At 36.6% G+C, this 19,481-nt stretch overlaps 1 protein-coding gene across 5 annotated transcripts in view; it reads right to left on the bottom strand.

Moving 5' to 3' along the window:
* Nucleotides 1–19,481, bottom strand: part of COLEC10 (collectin subfamily member 10) — an 87,776-nt gene that overhangs the window by 30,655 nt on the left and 37,640 nt on the right. For 3 of the 5 annotated variants that reach the window (XM_079142421.1, XM_079142420.1, XM_079142422.1), the window contains one exon: nt 7,353–7,528. In XM_079142421.1, coding sequence (XP_078998547.1) covers nt 7,353–7,500 — 148 coding nt within the window. In that variant the 5' untranslated portion in view covers nt 7,501–7,528. The other 2 variants (XM_079142423.1, XM_079142424.1) reach the window with 2 other exon arrangements.

Here is a 19,481-nt window from a genome sequence, read left to right as displayed (position 1 = left end):
CTATGTCAAGAGCTCCGTGTGTCTTGACTCACTCTTGCTTACCTCAGCCCTGTGAAGGGGTTGTCCATACTACTGATGAAAACACTCAGGCTTCAGTTTGGCATGTCTTAAAACCTTGAGTCCCTGTTATGCCCCCAGGGGTGTTTATAATCTTATTATTCTCATGTTTCTAATAAGGAGCACCAGGACCAGATGGGGAACTACAGAAAGGAGGCAATGTTAGTGAAGAGGAAGGGTGGACTCCCATGGAGGCTGACTTTGAAATGGAATTGAAAATAGGGAATTACAGTGAGGAGCAGAAGGTGGTGGCCTTTCCCCAGCAAATTTCTATTGGGAGCCAACTTTACAGTCTATGAGCCTTTCTTTAGGAACTGGAGAAAGAGAGGAAGCTTATGGTGATTAATAACAGCAATGGAAGTTAATGAAAGAAATAATGGTTGCTAAGTTATATGCTAGCCATGTTTTAGCATGTTTAAAATGAACATTTGAGATGGGCAATATTCCTATCTCCCTTTTATAGATGTGAACACTGAGGCTTAGGTCACATAGCTAGGAAAGCAGCAGAGAGTAAATTCAAAACCCATGATTTTAACCAAGTGGTTATTGCCATGGTCTCTACTAGCGATTGATATATAGCCAAATTATACATAAAAGAGTTAGGGAGATAAATGGCATTGGTAAAGGATATGCCTTTATTAAAATGAAGCAAACAATTTTTTAATCATTACCTCCTGATTCATATTTATCCATATTTTGATGGATTGGTGTTTTGCTGTTCCCCTCCTGACCTTGAAATTTTCTTGGCATCTGCTCAAAGGGAAAGAGGAAAAAATGGTCCAAACATCCACACACTAGAATATAGAAGTTAAAACAGAAAACCATCTGAAATATTGGTCTGCCCTTTTGCATAAAATACATATATAATGCGTAATAAATGAATCTAAATTTTTATACAATTAATAAAAAGGTTTTGGGGAAAATGGCTACTTGCTTAACCTATCTCATAAAGTCACAAAAAAGGAATAGTCAGCTTAACTTATATCAAGGTGACCGAGTTAAAGCAATTCTGTGCCATGTTTAAACACTGAACTCTTCTTCTAATGTTAATTTATAACTCTGAAGAATTATTTCATGCTTAATGAGAATGATTAAAGGTGAGTATGATTATGTAATAGAGAGGAATGGGAAAATTCTAGGAATCTGGAATCTAAGTTCTAGTTTTAGCTCTGCCACCAGTTAGTAGCTGTGTAATTTGGAACAAGTTATTTAATTTCTCTGGGCTTCTGTATTTGCAAAAGCAAAAACAACTGGGGCAAGTAGTAAGACTTCTGCTTTGAATGTTTGAGATCCAGAAATCCTTGGGTATGTCTCTCCTTGTTTGGGGAAATCACAAGAAAGCCTCTGTGATGGAGGCTAAGAAGTTTTTGAGGAAGTAACCCAAGTTGTGTCAATTGCTAGGATACAGAATCAAATCTACTAAAATAGTAGGTGGTTAAATTGAAGTCTATTTTCTTGTAGTTAATGGATTCATGACAAAAGGAATTTATTCCAGAAAATAGGTGTGAGCTCATAGGACTTCCCTCAGGGCATGGCCTCATTTACCAAAGAAGAGATGCAATTGTGCACACTTTCTGTAGCCTGGCACTCAGACCTATGCTCTAGTCTCTCCAGACATGAGTTCTATGAGGATCAATGGAATTTCTAAGTAAAAATCTAAGTAGCTGTTTTGTCTGGCCCCATAAAATACTGTGGTACGTACAGTCAGCACTGCCTAAGAGCCCCTTCTGCTGATTAGAAGGTTTAGCAGTCTGATTGGCACACAGAATCCAGCTATAACTGAATTGATTCCAACCTGCCCTTCCAGGTCTGTGGTTTGGGCTACTGACGTAATAATTCTGAACCTCGTTTTCTTCATCTGTCTAACGGGAATTGCAATGTATTTTTCTCATAGTTTGTTGAGATGCTTTGATTTACCTATGGTTGTAAAGTGCTTGCACTGTCACAAGTGGCAGCTCTTCATGTGCTCTTGACAGTAATTCTAACACCCTGGTTGACACTGTCCTTAACCTCTTATTGAAGCAGGAGAGAGCCTTTCTCGGCCCTGTGATCCATCATAGCCACATGAGTGGAGGAGGAGTGATGGCTACTCACAGGAGTTGTCATGTTCTAGCAAGTGACCCCAAACTCTCCTTGTTGAATGAGGTGGCAGCAGGTCAGTGCCTGGGTTGGGCTGAGACAGAAGCACCAGGGAAGCAATGGCACTGTTGTACTTAGCAGAGAAGCAGTGGCCACAGACAGGGAGGTCCTGTGGCCATTGAAGAAGTGGCACAATGGCAATGTCCCCCAGGAACAACCCCTTTTTAGGATCATTCACAGCATTTTTTTTAGAAACAGGATATTCTGAAGTTGTTTTACCAGTTACATTGTTGCTAAAATGTTAGGGGATATTAAAAATTTGAGTTCATTTATTTATTTAATCAAAAATGTAAATGAGTACCTACTATGTGCAGGAGCTCTTCTAGGCAGTAGGAAAATAAATTTAGTGAATGGGTGGGGTCCGGCCTTCATGAAGCTTGCATTCCAGGCCTGACTAGATACATATAAAATGCACAGGAGGTTTTCACTTAGTAGTAAGTCTGTGGAAATAGTACGATGTCTCAGGAGGAGTGCAGGTGAAGCCAGGCATGGGCTTGCTATGCATATGGTGTTTGAGCTAAGACCTTAGTGAGAGGAACCATCTTTGGGAAGACAGGCAGTGAAGTGACCAGGCAGAGGCCAAGTCTCTGAGTCAGTGCTGAAAGACAAGACCAGACTGTCCAAGGGAAGCTACAGGCAAAACAACAGTTTGAAGTAATATGGGAGAAGTTGGAAAAAGCCAGATATGAAAAGCCCCAGTAGACTCTAAAGACACAAATCTACTGAAAGAAAACTAAGAAGCTAGCAGAAGCCAAGATACACAATGGGGTAAAAGAGCATTGATTTCCAAACAAATTAATGAAGACCTGGTTGATTTGCAGAGAGGAAATATGCCTTCGACTTTCAGAATGCTTTAGTGTCCAATGCAACTCTTAGGCTATGAGGTTGCATGAACTCCATTGTCTTGTTCACTCCCTATTACCAAAAATGTGGCCAGTGGTTTGTTGTGTGTATGATGTGTATGTGTGTGTGTGTGTGTGTGTGTGTGTGTGAGAGAGAGAGAGAGAGAGAGAGAGAGAGGGAGAGAGAGCGAGAGAGAGAGAAAGAGGAAGAGATAGAGACTGACTTGGGATTGAACTCAGGGCACTCTGTACTGGACCATATCCCCAGCCCTTTAGATTTTAAAAGGGATTATCCCTAATGTGCAGAGGCTGGCCCCAAACTTGCATTCCTCCATCCTCAGATCCTCAGTCTCCCCAGTAACTGGGATTACAGGTGTACACCACTGTGCCCAGCTGGTCTGTTTTAAACCCAATATATAACTAGTATAAAGTAGTGGGTGTCATGGAATGACACTGGTCCTAGACTCAGAGGCCAGAGGTCAAATTCAAATTTCATTATTACACCTACTGAAAGACTGTGGACTCTCATTGAGATTGTTCCTTATGTTATGTTTAAGAAATTACTCCCACATGGGAGAATTGTAAAAATTTTTGAATTTCCTTGGACATTTTTAAAGCATCATCCAATATTTCTTGCTGATTGAAAAATTATTTTCTTAAATTTCTTGTCATTGTTGTTTTCAAGTAAAACCACTAGGGGTCAGAATTTCACATAAGTTTCTAAAAGAAACCAGCAAGAAAAAAAACGAAACAGCACTCTCCTACTAAAGCAGCATAAAATAAATTAAGGCATAGAAAGAAAATTAACAGCAACTTCAACAAATAAGTTTTGATAATTGTAATGATGCTTATTCCCAAAATTGTTACTTGATAGACTTAGGAAAAATTGTTACATATCTATTGATGATGCCTATATAACTTTACATTACATTTAGGACAAGTCTATAATGAAGGTTCATTTTTCAGATAAAAGAACTGAAGCAAAAATAGATACAATAACAAGCTGAAGATCGAACATTCTGAATACAGTGCCTTTCTTTCCACTAAGTCATGTTTAGGAACTAATGCTCTAAAATGATGTCTTTATATTGGACAACATATTCTATAACTGGATAGTATTATTGGTTTTTCATCTGCAACTCAAAATAACCTATGTATTTCCTATAGGAATTTAGGGGAACTTATGATAAGTTCCTCTTATTGTCTGTTTCCTATAGTACCTAGAGCTTCTGAGCTCAGTGCTACAGTGCGAGTAAATAAGGTAATAAGATGATTAGTCATGGAGAAAAATACAGACCACTTAACTTAGAAAAAATATATTAAATAAAAGTGATAATCCAGCCATTTGAAATGTTTATCTAGCCATCAAGGATTTTGTTTTTTCATTCTGTGGAGTTAAATATACAAGTGCGCGTTGTTTGGGGTTGGGAAGGGGCTGTTAACAGTATTCATGAAGGAATGAAGTGGAGTAGATGGTATTTTATGTTTGTGAGATGTTGCCATGTCTTGTTTTTTGGTGTGCACAGGACATCTAACATAGCATCTATAGTAGAGGAAAAGCAACAATAAATATGCTTAGATTGCTCCATGTACATTTGTAGGAAATTTACAGAGAAAGAAAGAAGTTAACTAGGTGTTGACCCCAAGAGTCTGCCATCTAATCCCAAATTGCCAACTCCTAGGAAGGTTCCATATCTTAGCTTTAAACCCCCAGATCTAACAAGATATCTGGGACTCCAGGGCTGTACAGTACCTTCCAGAATCACGGAATCACTTTATTAAGAAGGGAACTTAGAATGCATTTGATGCCAAGTCCCCAGGCTCCAGGAAGAGAAGAAATCTCTAAGTCCTTACCAGACTTGAACGCCCCTCTTCCAGTGTCCCTCTTCCCTAGGTGCATCACATTTTCATCCTGCCATATTCTGGTTGTAATCCTCGCATAATTCTACACAGACTCCAAAAGAGACTTAAGGAAATTTCCATCCCTTGAAATTGTAACAGCATGTGTAATGGGAATGAATTTTGTGGTAGATGAAGAAATAAGGATAAAAAGATACGTGGTAGACAGCCTGCTGGCATTCAGCCAATATTAATCACATCTTCATTAAAACAATAAGGCAAAATAAGAGGGTTTCAAAGGATTTCTAAAGTATATGCCTTGCCTTTATTATTGGAAAGATTTAAGTTCTTTTTTTTTTTTTTTTTTTTTTTTTTTTTTTTAAGTAACGGGATTGAATTTAGGGGCACTCAACCACTGAGCCACATCCCCAGCCCTATTTTGTATTTTATTTAGAGACAGGGTCTTACTGAGTTGCTTAGTGTCTCGCTTTTGCTGAGGCTGGCTTTGAACTCACGATCTTCCTACCTCAGCCTCCTGAGCCTCTGAAAGATTTAAGGATTTTATCTATACTTTTTAATATTTCAAAGGCAAGGATTAAGTGGGGCATGGTGGCATATGCCTATAATTCCAGTGACTCAGGAGGCTGAGGCAGAAGGATTTCATGTTCAAAGTCAGCCTCAGCAATGTGGCAAGGCCTGTGCAATTTTGTGAGACCTGGTCTCAAAATAAGACATAATAAAGACTGGGGATATGAGGTTCAGGGGTTATGTGCCCCCAGATTCAATCCCTGATTAAAAACAAAACAAAACAAAACAAAAAGCATTCCAGGGATTCTTCTGCCAAGAGCATTCTGCACATTTTCTAGTTTCTGCTAAGCTTTAAGCTTTTTTTTTTTTTTTTTTAAGCTTTTTCTTTGGATATTTGCATCTGCCTAAACAATTCTTACCTGAAACCCAACTCAGTCACCACCTTCTTGGAAAATCTGCTCTGACCTCTGTGCCCTCCATAAATTATTTACCTCTCCCTTGCTCATGGCATTTATCCATATTATCCTATGTACATCATGCGCCTAAAATAGTGCCTGATACTAAGTATTCAATACATGCTGGCTAAATTGCAGTGAATGGAGTTGTTAGATTGACATGCATTATATTTTGGACATTATTTTAATAATACCTATTCTCTTTCAGTTGGAGAGTTACAGTTTCTGTGCATGGAAAATGATTTACTAGTGTTCTTTTAAACAGACCCTCCCATTTACACACTCAAGGAAAATTTTAATTTCAGCACTGTGCATGACACCACAGGAATAACGACACAAAGTTTCCTACACTCTTTGGAAAGTCCAGTAATGGTTTTAAATAAATACTTTATTTCTAATCAAAACTTTCTTTTCTGAACATTTGCCCTCACATTATTCATTTATTCACTCAAGAAATTATTTGGAAGCCCAAGGTCTCATTGTTCCTTCCTGCATTTATTTTATGGTATCAAAGGTTAAAACTTGGATTGCAATCTTAGGAGGAAATTAATTCACTGATTAAAAAATGCACTTTAAGCAATACACATTTAAATAACTGACAAGCATCGGGCCATTTTAAAAATATTTTTTAGAAAGACCCTTTTTTCTACTTAAAATTTTAAGCAGCTGCAATTCTACTGCCCTATAGCCTGGAGAAGCATAGCATGAATTACTAATAAGAAAGCACCAGTCTGCAGTGCAGTGACCACTTTTAGAACAAAAGGGTAAGAGCTGAAGCCAGGAAAAACAGATTTTTTATCAACCAGTTGCTTGGAGCCTATTTGGACCTCAGCTCTACTTGAAAAAAAATTGCAATATTCAATCATTCTTCATCGAAAGGCACTTGACCTCAAAGATTCTACTTTCAAATTTAAAAAAAATGTTTATCTTTACACTACTTCCAAGCCTTCACCGCCCCCATCTTCCACCCCCCAAAAATACATCCTCTTTATTGGAACCTAGGAGCCAATTAATTAATGAAAAATGTATTTAATATTTAAATTTTCTTTTGCTGAACTTTTGCCTAAACAGCTTTACCAGAATCAGCATGAGAAAGGAGAGCAAGAAAAACAGCCCAAGAATAGAGATAGAGGATAGAGAAGCCTGTGCTCAGTACTTGGTCTGACAATTTTTAGGTTGCTCTCCAAGAAAGTGTTCCCAGAGACCAATGACTCGGTTGCACATCTTCCTCTGGGCATGATGGAGTAGGAAATTTCCTCTGCCCCTGGAGCATCCAGTCAGATTCCTATCCCAGGGCTTTTATCCCTTCCCAGTCCTCTCTTACCTAACATCAAGGGAAGACTTCAAATAAATACGTGCTCTTGGTTTTCCAAAACAGAAGGTAAGTGGGAGGAATCTATGGAAGTGATTAAGTAATGTTATTAAGAAGATAGAGTGGGGATGAGGGAAGAGATCATATTTACTACAAGAGATTTGGGGCTTCTTTCCTCACCTTTGGGTCCTGGTGAAATTGTGTGTGTAGCGCAGACTTCCGTGGTAGGGCGACTATCAATATCCAGACCCAGACTCTGAATTTGCAAGAGAAAGAAGAGCAGGAGGATGAACTGGTTACTTCGAAGCAGGACTCCAAAGCCATTCATTGCTGAAGTTCCTCAGAAAAGGATTTTCCTGAAATGCCAAGGGAACAGCTTTATTTTAAATCAAGCTTCTACTGCAGGGAAGAAAGGAAAGCATGGGAGAACACATTCCAGAAAGTGCTACCAAGACAAGAAGGAAGCTCACCCTGAATTGTTTATTTTTTCAGTATCCCAAATGGACCATACATTGTCCAGACTGTTTATTCTCAAGTGACAACAGTTTATTGAAAACTATCTCTGAACTAAACACTCAAGTGTGCAAGTCAGTAGAAACACCCCAAGAGTAGAGAGGATAGAGATGCCTCTGTTCAGTATTTGGTCTGACAATTTTTAGGTTGCACTAAATTTAAATACTGGATACCAGAGGGTTGTGAACCAGAGGTTTCTGCAGATATGATGGGAACACTCTGTGTGACTTTGAGCTTTTCCTGAGGTGACATCCATCAGCTGATGTGGCAGCTGACCGCAGAGACTTCCAACGTTCCCCATGTCTTTCCCTTGCTAACAAAAAGTGATCTTGGGATTGAATTCCAAAGGAAAGAATAACCAGCTTTTCTGCAGAACAGTTTGGCAAAAACTGTTTGTAACTGTGGCCCTTAGTAATTGCCCTTTGGAAGCTACCTCAAGGAAATATTCTGCAATGTAGACAAAGTTTTATTTGGAGAGATGTGACAAAGAGTCTTACAGTATGTTAAAGGTTGGCAAATTATGGTAAATAAAAGTGTATGAGAGAGTATGATGTGACTGTTTTCTTAAAGTGATGTTTGTAGCAATTTTTTTATAAAGTGGAGGAAATAGCTTACAATATATGTTTCTTAAAAGGCAGACTAGATTTAGACACAGATTATAAAGATCTGACATAGACATAGATATCAACTTTGAAATCGATCAACCAGCTGACAGACCTTACTACCTGCCTGCCTGCCTGCCTGTCTGCTTACCTATCTATTCCACCAACCCACATCCTTCATGAATAGACTTGTCTTGGTAAGATTTTGGATGATTAGAACCAGAATCACTTTTATTGGAGAGGTTCCTTGCCTTCTTTATTCCCAAAGATACAGGTTAACTCAGAGTTGGGTGAAAGGGATTCTCAACCTACTTTCAGTGAATTAGGAAAAGATAGAGAGATGTTGTTACAAATAATGGTCAATCCAAGAAATATGAGTGTGCAACTTTCCCAGAGCTGTCGTAAAAAGGATCACAAACCCAATGGCTTACTTGATATACATTTGTTCTGATATACTGGGGGTTGGGACTTCAACATATAAATTTTGAGTGGAGGACACAACTCAACATGTGACGGAGGCTCATAGTACGTTTGCACTGATCTCTTCATCAGCAATACAGGGAGAGAGAGTGAAAGGAGTTGGCAGCAATCTAAGAGTCATTATGCACAGGCAAAGGGCTGGTCTCAACTCACGTTTACTACATTTAGGCCTTAGAGCATCCCTATGGTACAGATAATAATCCTCCCGTTTTGCAGACAAAGTATCTGATGCTAAGGAAAGTTAAGCAACTTGCATAAAGTCATCCTTTGAACTAGCCACCCCCCCAATCAAATGCAAATTATTTCCAAAGATGTTTGCTCTTAGATGGAACAGGAAACTGTTTTCCATAAAAGTGAATATTTTCAGTCCTTGAGAATGCACTAATATTACACATGTTTAAAATGTCCAAAGTGAATGCATTTGTCAGGTTAACAATGATAGGAAAATAATGGGAACTAATACCTTGATGTTAGAATCCTCACATTTCATATGTTATGACTAGATATGACATTGAGCAAGGCACTCAGCTTCAATTGCTACAAGGCACATAAAGAGATGTGGACTTGCTATCTAATGTTCTTTTTGAATTCTATGATTCTTTGAAATTGGTGCTCTTTAAATTGTTTAGATTACTCTAAATCCACTCCTCCTCTTTTATTTATTTATTTATTTTTATCTTCAAGCTTCCCCTGGAATGTAATGTAAGCATCATCATTACATTTACACCTAGAAATCCACTGGTAAAAATCTGAAGAAAATAGTAGTCCTTAGAATTTTTCTTTGGCATGCCCCATTTCTTCCCTTTGAAAACTCTATTCCTTTTAAAATTTATTTTTATTTGATTTTTAAATATTTTTAGTTGCCAATGGATCTTTCGTTTTGTTTATTCATTTATATGTGGTGCTAAGGATGGAACCCAGGGCCTCACACATGCCAGCCAAGTGCTCTACCACTGAGCTATAACTCCAGCCTCCACCTCTAATTTTCTTAACTCAGCAGTGTATATAAATATATTTCTGTATCTTTCAATAGAATATTACATCAAAATTTAAATTGTTGCCGAGTATTCATTGCATATTTTATGTATAAAGCAATATTTAATCAGTCAATGCCCTGTGTCTAGGAACTTCAATATTTTGATATTATTAATATAAATGACACTGTGGTGCACATCTTTGCAGCTCAATCTGTGTGTCCATTCCTTGAGGAAGACAAATGCATGAGGTTTTGTAATTCATTGAATCTTAAGAGCAACAGGTAAAGGTAAAAGTTTAAAATATCTCATATATAATAGTTATCCTCTACTCGCTTGTGTCTGGTTTTATTTTTCAACCCTGGCTTGGAAACTTTAGTTTTTTCATTTCTTGCAAAAAGCAGGGGAGCTTATAAATAGATGGATATTCAAAGAAGAGGACTTTAAGGGAGCAGAGAGGGCTGCTCTGTTTTTAGCCAAGATTTACAAAGAAAAGTGATCTTCGAAATCACTTTGAAGTTTCAACCTAGATGACTGGACAGGTGTTACTTCCATGAAGTCAAGCTGGTAAAGAATTCGTTTTGAGGCGAAAGTAATGAGGATGTTTGAGTTTAAGGGTCAGGGAAATAACTAGTGGAGGTTATGAAAGCAGGGAGTTTGGGAGGCAGGTCTTGATTCTGTTGAATGTTGACAGAGTCTGCATTTAGGGACCTAAAGTAGAAGGAAGGACTAGACAATGAACCAGGGAGGTGGCAAAATGTACCGGAAGCCAATGGACAAGGAAGTTTAGACATGTTGCTGTTACCAACGGAAGCATGGAAACATAAGACAAAGGCTGAGCACAAACTACGGGCTTTAGGAGTCAATAATTTGTAAGTCGATTCTTATAAACTAAGTAAATAATCCAGTGGAATAATTTTGGAAAGATAAGAGGGTTATGAAAGCTTGGTCCTCACCCCCAATGCCAATCCAATAACGGAGACAAGGCTTTGAGAAAAAGGAAAAAGAAGTTTTATTGCTTTGCTAACGAAGGAGAAACACAGGAACTACTGCCCTAGAGTCTGTGATTCTCCCAATCACAGGGAGCAGGGGGTTTTTAAAGAGGTGATTCAGAGGGATTGTTTCCTGAGATTAGGGAGGTGAGATTAGGAAGGAGAGATTAGGGAGGAGAAGATGGGAGAGAAGAGGACCAGGGAAGACAGGATCAGGGAGGACAGGGTCAGGGAGGAAAGACTGGGAAAAAGGAAAAAGCATTTCAGTTTTCGAGCAACAAGGGGTATATTCAAAGCATAAAGTGAACCACAGTTAAAAGAGGAAAGGAGTGGGGGCTGGGGAGATAGCTCAGTTGGTAGAGTGCTTGCCCTGCAAGCACAAGGCCCTGGGTTCGATCCCCAGCACCGCCCCGCCCCCCAAAAAAAAAAAAGAGGAAAGGAGTGACAACAGGGAAAATCATTACAGAATGGTCATGTCTATAATAAAATTGATAATAACACCAACTTTTATTGAATACTTGCATGCGACAGGAACTGTGCTAATGATTTAACACTATCTCAAGCTGGTGAATAAAAAGTAAAATATTTACTGTATTTCTATTGTAAACCATTTAAGGGAATAATGTATATACTTGAAAACTGTGAGCCAGATATATTATTTTAGAAGTTTTTCAGGTTTCTTAATATCCCAATAAATATGAGATGACATAAACATTAAGATAGAAGATATGATTGAATAAATGAAAGTTGACAAATTATGTTAAATGTATTTTCTTCAACTAAAAATACTTAATACTACCCAGAGAGACTTCTATCATCACTTAGAAGAATTCACTTTCAGCTTTCATTTCAAAAAATGAAACTATTGAGAGCATCAAGTCAGCACTGTTGTTTCTTTAAAACCTAGTTTTGAAATAGACAGCAAACCAAACAAATTTATAGCTGACATTAAATTGGAGTTGGGGAAAAGCAAATGCAAATTGAAAAAGAGAGGAATCTTTGACCAGTTTATGAAATTGTCTCCATCATTTCACATTTTCTGGCTAATTTCATCTTCCATTTTCCAGGGCACTTAAATTCCAGGCTTAGCTTTGTGCCTCCTAGTTGATATGTCACAGAAGTGAATAATGAGTGATATTTTCCCCCTGTTATTCTTCTGTCCATTTTTATTAGGTTGAATGGTGTCCCCTCACAAAATATGCTCACATCCTACACCCGGAACCTATGAATGTGACCTTATTCATGTTTGTGCAGATGTAATTAAGGGAAGGATCTGAGATCATTATGGATTATCAGGGTGGACCCTAAATTCAATGGCAAGTGTCCTTACAAGAAACACCTGAAGAAATGAGACCGAGGCAGAAAGAGAAGACACATGAAGACAGAAGCAGATATTATAATTAAGCAACCACAAGCCAAGGAATAGCCTTGCAACCACCAGGATAAAAGGCATGGAAAGATTCTCCCCATGGGCCTTCAGAGTGATCTTGGCCCTGCTGATACCTCGATGTCATACTTTTGGACTTCCGAACTGTGAGAGAAGAAATTTCTGTTGTTCTAAGTCACCACATGTTTGGTAATTTGCTATGGCAGCCCTAGGAAACTAACACACTAGTCTTATGATATTCATGAACAGTTACAGGAAGAAATGACACATCAAAACATTTGCTCCGTGCCTGACAGGGACCTAGAAACATCTGCTCTTGTGCATTTTAATTATCATGCATCTAGCTCAGATGATATCTGGAGAAAAAAAACAAAATACAGGATATGAGCATATCCTAAGGCAGATGTGTTTTACCAGTTAAAACAGGACAGTGACATGATGACAGTCTCATCTCCAGAAGGGATTTCCTGACAAATTGATATAACTCAACTTTGGACATGGTTTTGGCTCTGTCCGTTCACATAAGTACCTTATTGGATTAAAGTTCTCTTTTGTGGGTTAACTTAATTTGATGCAGTTTGTAAGAACTGGAAATTTGTAGAGTGGCTTTTAAAATAACACGTGTAGAAAGCAACATGCAAATATACATAATTATTATTTTTTTACATTTCAAATTTCTTATTTTTAAAAACATAATTTAGAAAACTCTGGTGGTTTTTATAGGCTTATGAGATAAAAGCAGAAGCCTCCTGCTCTTTCCTTCCCACTGCTGATCCTTACTCCTATAAGAAAATTTTTTAAATAGTCTAATTGCTTCTTTACCACCTCTGAATTTTAAATAATAAATTGATAATATGATTTTTTTTTCAATTAGAAACTCATTGACTTCTGTACATGGAAGTAGAGATTTATTTTGATCCCTAGGCCCCCTTCCACATACATTTCACTTCTTTCTGCATTTGTAACTTAATGGCATGATTTTAATACCAAATCCAATGTTTATGTCATGATAGCTCTGTAATAATTACTCACAGTTGAGTTACATACTGCATTATAATTGCATTTTGTTTCTTGTATTAATTTTGTTTTCCATAGGTTAAATAACTGTGTTGTTTTCTTTCGAATAGCTTTGTATGTACCAATTCCACCTTAACTACAAATTCTTTCAGATTTTTCAGTTTTATGGAAGTGTAAAATGTTCAGTTAGTTTTCACTGCTCTTAGAAATATCTATCCTGAACACTCAAGCTTATTGCTCCACAGACAGGAAAGCTTGCCATAGAGCTGTTAATCTGTGACTTCTCTCTCCATTGTCTAGGGACCTGGGTTACAGCTAGGTAACCTTTTTTTTTTTTTAGTACCGGGGATTGAACCCAGGGGTGCTTAACTTCTGAACAAAATCCCCAGCCATTTTTATTTTGAGACAGGGTCCCAAGTTACTTAGGGCTACACTAAGTTACTGAGGCTAGCTTTGAACTTGGAATTCTCTTGCCTCAGCCTCCCAAGCTGCTGGGATTACAGGCATGCACCACCTGATACCCACATTTTTTTCCTTGGTTTCATTACTCATGTAATGTATTATGGCCCCTACTGTTTTCCTGAAAGCAATTTGTAGATGAAGTTTTGAAACATTGCATTTCTGAAATATAATAATTCTACCTTTGTATTATGTGACATTTTGGCTGGGTATAGAATCTCAGCATGAAAGTAATTTTAACCCCAAGGTGTAAAATATTGCTAAATTTTCCTTTCTCTTCTGGTGTGGCTATAAAAAAATTGATGTCATGCAAAGTCTTTGTGTTTCTGGGAAACATATTATTCCTTTTTGTGGATGCTTTTAAGAGTTTTTCTTTTACCAGATGTTCTAAAATTTCAGTAATAGAGCCTTAATGGGGGATTTTTGATTCATTGTATCAAATCACCTGTAGATCTTTAAGTCTGGAATGACTTAAAGTACTATAATGGAATGACATCAGTACTATAATTTTTTTTTTTTTTTTTTGCTACTTCTAGATAAATCCCTTACCTGCACCCGTCTTCATTGTTTCTGTTTCTCTGCCTCTCAGGACCTTTCATTATGAATATATTGGATATTTGGACTGATTTAATTTCTGAAATCTTTCTCTATTCACACCTTTTACTTTTTTGTTGAGCATGTCTTTTTCTATTGAACCATTTTTTATGTACACACATTCTTTGAAATTATACACAATTCATTCAAAATTTTTATTGAACACTTACAATATGTCTTTCTTGCTAAATCTTCTTTCTTTATAGCACCTTTCTTTTTCAACAATTTAGCTATCAATTAGTTTTTAAAAGAAATTTCTGTTTCTTATATTGCTCCTATTTAGTCTTGATTCTGTTTACTTCTGTTTGCCTTACATATTTCTTATTAATGCCTTTATTAAAATATCTGGAAATTCTACACTAATCCATTTGTAATTAGGAGCCACTGAAACATAATTTGGAAGATCTGTATATGTTAGTGTAATTAATTGACTAAGGACGGTACTTTGTTACTACTGTACTCTAGAGTAAAAAGTTAATGACCTACCTAATCTGTGGGGAGCCCCTCATTCTCATTATCTGTGCAATTTTTCTTGATCTGTTAAATCTCCTAAGGGGATACATTCATCTCACTACTAGTATTTGGACTAAGGAAGGAATTTAAATGTCTCCTGGTTTATGTTTTCCAAGTCTTCTGTGGCTCACCATCACCTCAACTATAGCTGCTATCCTGAAGTCTAGAATCTTTCTCATTCAACCTTCCACAGGACAAAACCTCAGCTGTGTACTCTGGAATTTCAGGTATAGTCTTCTACATAAAGTGGTCATTGTAATCTGAGCAGAAATTGCTCATTTTAAAAACTCTTAATCTTCCTGGTTAGTCTCATTTTCTCACTTTTCAGGTTACATGGCATCTAGCACTTTAAGTTCCCAAGACTTGACTGTCTGGTGCATTATAAACTTACACCTCTCTGTCATTCCTAGTCAGAGACAGTTGTTTTTTTTTTTTTTTTTTTTTTTTTTTACATTTTCCTGATCTATTAAGACAGTTACAGTAACCACTTATCTATACTTTTGCTAGCTTGCAAATAATCATAGTGTTGCTTTTCTGTTTTGTCTTCCCTTCTTTTCTTTCTGTTGTTGCATGTTTTAAAATTCTATTACTGCTATTTTGATGACATTCTATTGGGAGCAGAGAATAAACATGAAGATTCAATCTGCCATATGGACTCGGCTGTTCCAAAAATTACTTTATAATTTAATTTCAAGCAACTCCTATGGGAAAGCCTGCTGAGATGAGGTTCAACAGCATATTCTTCCCCTTAAAAATCTTTTATGGGGAGGAGGTTCCAGTAGTGGCTATATGAAGAAGCCAGAGAATCCGTTCCACAAATATTCATAAACTAGAAAACATTATCAAACAAGATTATTTCAGGGTTATGTATATTGACCAAAGCAGTCAAGCTTATATGAATTTATTCTTGAAAAGATACCACAGTTTTGTTTAAGAACAGTGTAAGTGTAAAGGCTTCTTGCATGGAGTCAGCTCATGACTGCCCTCATCTCAATTGGTGTGAACAGTTTGATTGGCACAGGAAGGCCAGAAGATCCAGCCACTTTGTTGCCACTGGAGAGACTCAATAAGGAGTGGGGCATGAAAACACACAAGTGATTAACATAGCCAGCTCATAAATGCAGAAATAAATTTCACAGTAATGGCTAATTGTTAGCAAAGATACTAAAGTAATTCATTTGGGGAAATTATTGTCTTTTCAACAAATTGTTTTGAAAAAATTAGCCACATGCAAGGAAATGAATTCAGAACCATAATCTCACCTATGCACAAAATGTACTCAAAATAGATCAAAGACTTAAATATAAGACATAAAACTATAAAACTTATGGAATAAAACATAAGATACTTGTGACATTTGCTTAGGTAAAAGAGTTTCAGATATTTATACTAAGAATATAATTTATAAAAAAAATTATAAATCATATTGCATCAAAATTAAAAATATTTATGTTAAAATTTTAAAAATAAAACTAAGTCACAGGACAGAAAAGAGTATCTTCAAGTCATATTCAATAAAGGGCGTCTACCCAACTAGATGAAAAAGAATATTTGCAAATCATATATATAATAAAGGACTTGAACCAAACAATAAGACAAATTAACAAATACAAATGGATCAAATATCTGAATAGACATTCAAACAAAGAAGATAAATAGCAAACAAATGTGAAAAGAGGCTTGAGATCATCACACATTAAATTCCAATAAGGTGCCATTGCACATATATAGACTCACCATAATAATAATAAATGTGACAATACTGAGTGTTGGCTAGGATGTGGTAAAATGGAACAATCATTCACTGTAGGTAGGAACATAAAATGATTTAACCACTTTGGGAAACAGTTTGGCAACATTTTAGAAAAGTTAAATATAAACTTAAAATACATATAATCCAGCAATTCAACTGTTAGATATCTATTTAGCAGAAAGCAAAATGTATGTCCACAATACTTGTACATAAATGTTTATAATAGCATTATTAATAATAATCAAACATTGGAAAAATGCAGACATTCATGAAGCAGTGAATGTGTACTATTATTTTCATACAATGAAATATTATTTAACCATTAGAGAAATCAGTTACTAATAAATGAAACAACATGGATGACATTTCCTCTCCAAATTATACTCCAAATTATAAAATTTGTGTCTTTTTAAAAATTTTCAGGAAAATTTTTAAAAAGACACAAATGACTGGACACCATATGATTCCTTTAAATGAAATTTCTGGAGGAAGAAAGTATTAAATCTGAAGAGCAGATGTGTGGTTTTTTGGGTCTGAGGGTAGAAGCAGGAAGTGATTGAGAATCGACACAATGGAACTCTTGAAGGTCACAGCTGTGTCATAAAACTGGATTACAAGGATAATAACACAATTACATAAATGCACTAAAAATTCCCACTTTTCAGTTACAATTGGTTACTTGTGAGATATATAAGTTACACTGCCATAAAATTATAACAAAAGAACCTATCATTAAAATTATATTCCAAAACTCTTGGAATGATCATAATTCTTTTATAACTTTGCAGTAGTATTAGTAGGTGTAGAAACAATCAATTAGACAAATTCAGTTTTGCCTCTATTTTGGAAAGAATTCCTTATAGATTCAGGAAGTGTGTAGACCCTGATTCAGGGTAGCTATTAAGTATCTTTGAAGCATTTGCAATCAAAGTAATGGATTTAAAATAAGACAAAAGAAAAATATTAATACAGACACATAACTAAATTTTATGATTTAAATGTACCTAATTATAAAGTTAATTACAAAATTAATTTCATTAAAGAATACATGCATCTCTGACCAGTTTTACTTACTAGGGATCAATACCCTTTTCTGGTCCTAATGGAGTTGGAGGCAAGTCATTGATTCATTGTTGTTGTTTGTTGATTAATTATATAGCAGTGTCCTGAATAACATTGGATGAATTAGAATGGATAATTATATGGACACATAATGATGAGAGTTTGGGCTTGAATGATGGGTATGTGCAATGATAAGGCATTCATTCAGCAATTATATAATATTATTTATCAGATATAGTGATAAGCTAAGGAGTAGCAACAGTGAATAAGAGAGCCCTTTCCATAACAGATTAATCTTCAGCTTGTTCAGGGGATTGAGAAGTACAGAAATGGTTGTCATTAGTGTGAAGAGTATTTTTTAAAAATACCAGGTTTGTGTAGTTACCAAAGCAACCCACAGGAAAGAACCCAAACTATCTAGGTTTGATGGGTCAGGAAAGATTTCTTAAGCAGGATTTTGTGAAAATTGTTGAAATCAGCCAAGTAGAATGGGGAGGAGTAAAAAGAAAACACTTCACATAGGTAAGTGCATGGAGAACGGAGGGGAATTCACTGAGGCTGAAGTTTGGAACTTGATGAGGGAGAGGAGGTTCAAGCTGCAGTAAGGACAGGGGATCCAGAAGGGCACCATGCATGTCACCCAGGAGTCTGGACAATATCCTAAGGATAATGAAGCTCCATGCAGAATCTGAAGAAAGAATGTCACTATCAGAAGATAGTGATGAAAGACGTGGCAGAAGTAGAACTTCATTGTCTTCATGCAATGGAAACCCAGCAGCAGTGACTTGATGGATGAATGAAATAAGAAGAGTTTTGTTTGCTTGTTTTTTGTTTTTGCTTGTTTGTTTTTTCAGGTAAGAAATATGGAGACAGAGAATCCTGATAAAGTAGCACCATGTACTAAGACTTCTCTCTGGCTTCCCCATTCTCAGCATTGCTCTTCACAATCACAGAAAGGCTATTATAATTTTGACATTGCACCTATGCTTCAGGCAGGGCAAAGGGAAAGGATGGGGAACAAGGGTCGAGGAAACATGACAGTTAAGTAAATCAACTTCCTAAAGAACTTTCCAGAAATCTTTGGTGGTCAAATTCACTTACATCTCATGTACCAGGATTATATCTTGTGCTAGTAGCAAGTAAGACTCAGAGATTAAGAGTTTTACCTATCTGAATTAGCTAACAGCATTGGAGGCAACAATGGATATTGAGTAGGCAACCTGCAGTGCCTGACTCTCTAAGTGTCTTGAACATTATCAGTGATGATGGGGAAAAAGAGAAACATTTTCAAGGGATATTAACAAAAGGAAAAGTGAAAAGACTTAAAGCTCCTTTAGAATGGAGGGTAAGGGAGAGGGAACAGCCAGGGTGATCCCCAAATTTCTGCTTTGAACACCTAGGTGTGGTGCCATTTACTAAGATGAGGATGGAAAGGTAGTACATTAAATTCTGGATATGTTGAGCACAACTTTCTGCTGGAATATTCAAGTGGAGGTATCTAGTGGGCTCAAAGAAGATACCAGCCAGAAGGACATGTTAGAAAGTGATCCATATCAAATTTAACTAAAGCCATCAGAGTACATGAGATCTGAAAAAATAGAAAGTGAGAAGAAAAATTGATCAAGATGCTTTTAAAAAGAATCAATAGGATTCAGTAATTTGTCAATTCTGTGTAGAGGAAACAAGTTCAGATTTTATAACTGGGAGATTCTTTGGTGGTCTTGGCAGTACAAAAGGAAATTGATCCTTTATAGCACTCTTTTGTTCTTTTTGACAAGGCAGTTTAATTCTCTGTACTCAGCTCAAATGCATGATCACTCTTGAATTGCTTTATATACTCCAGAAAAAAAAAAAGATGATTGAATTGAATATATTAATAGAAACTATGTTAAACAGTAGTTGTGACTTGACATTTTAGAGGCCTGAAACAAACTTTCAGTTCTATCACTCATTTTATTTCTAG

The sequence above is a fragment of the Sciurus vulgaris genome (genome assembly GCF_902686455.1).
Source record: "Sciurus vulgaris genome assembly, chromosome: 1".
In the NCBI taxonomy this organism is placed as follows: Eukaryota; Metazoa; Chordata; class Mammalia; order Rodentia; family Sciuridae; genus Sciurus; species Sciurus vulgaris.
This window is presented reverse-complemented; position numbering and strand designations above follow the sequence as displayed.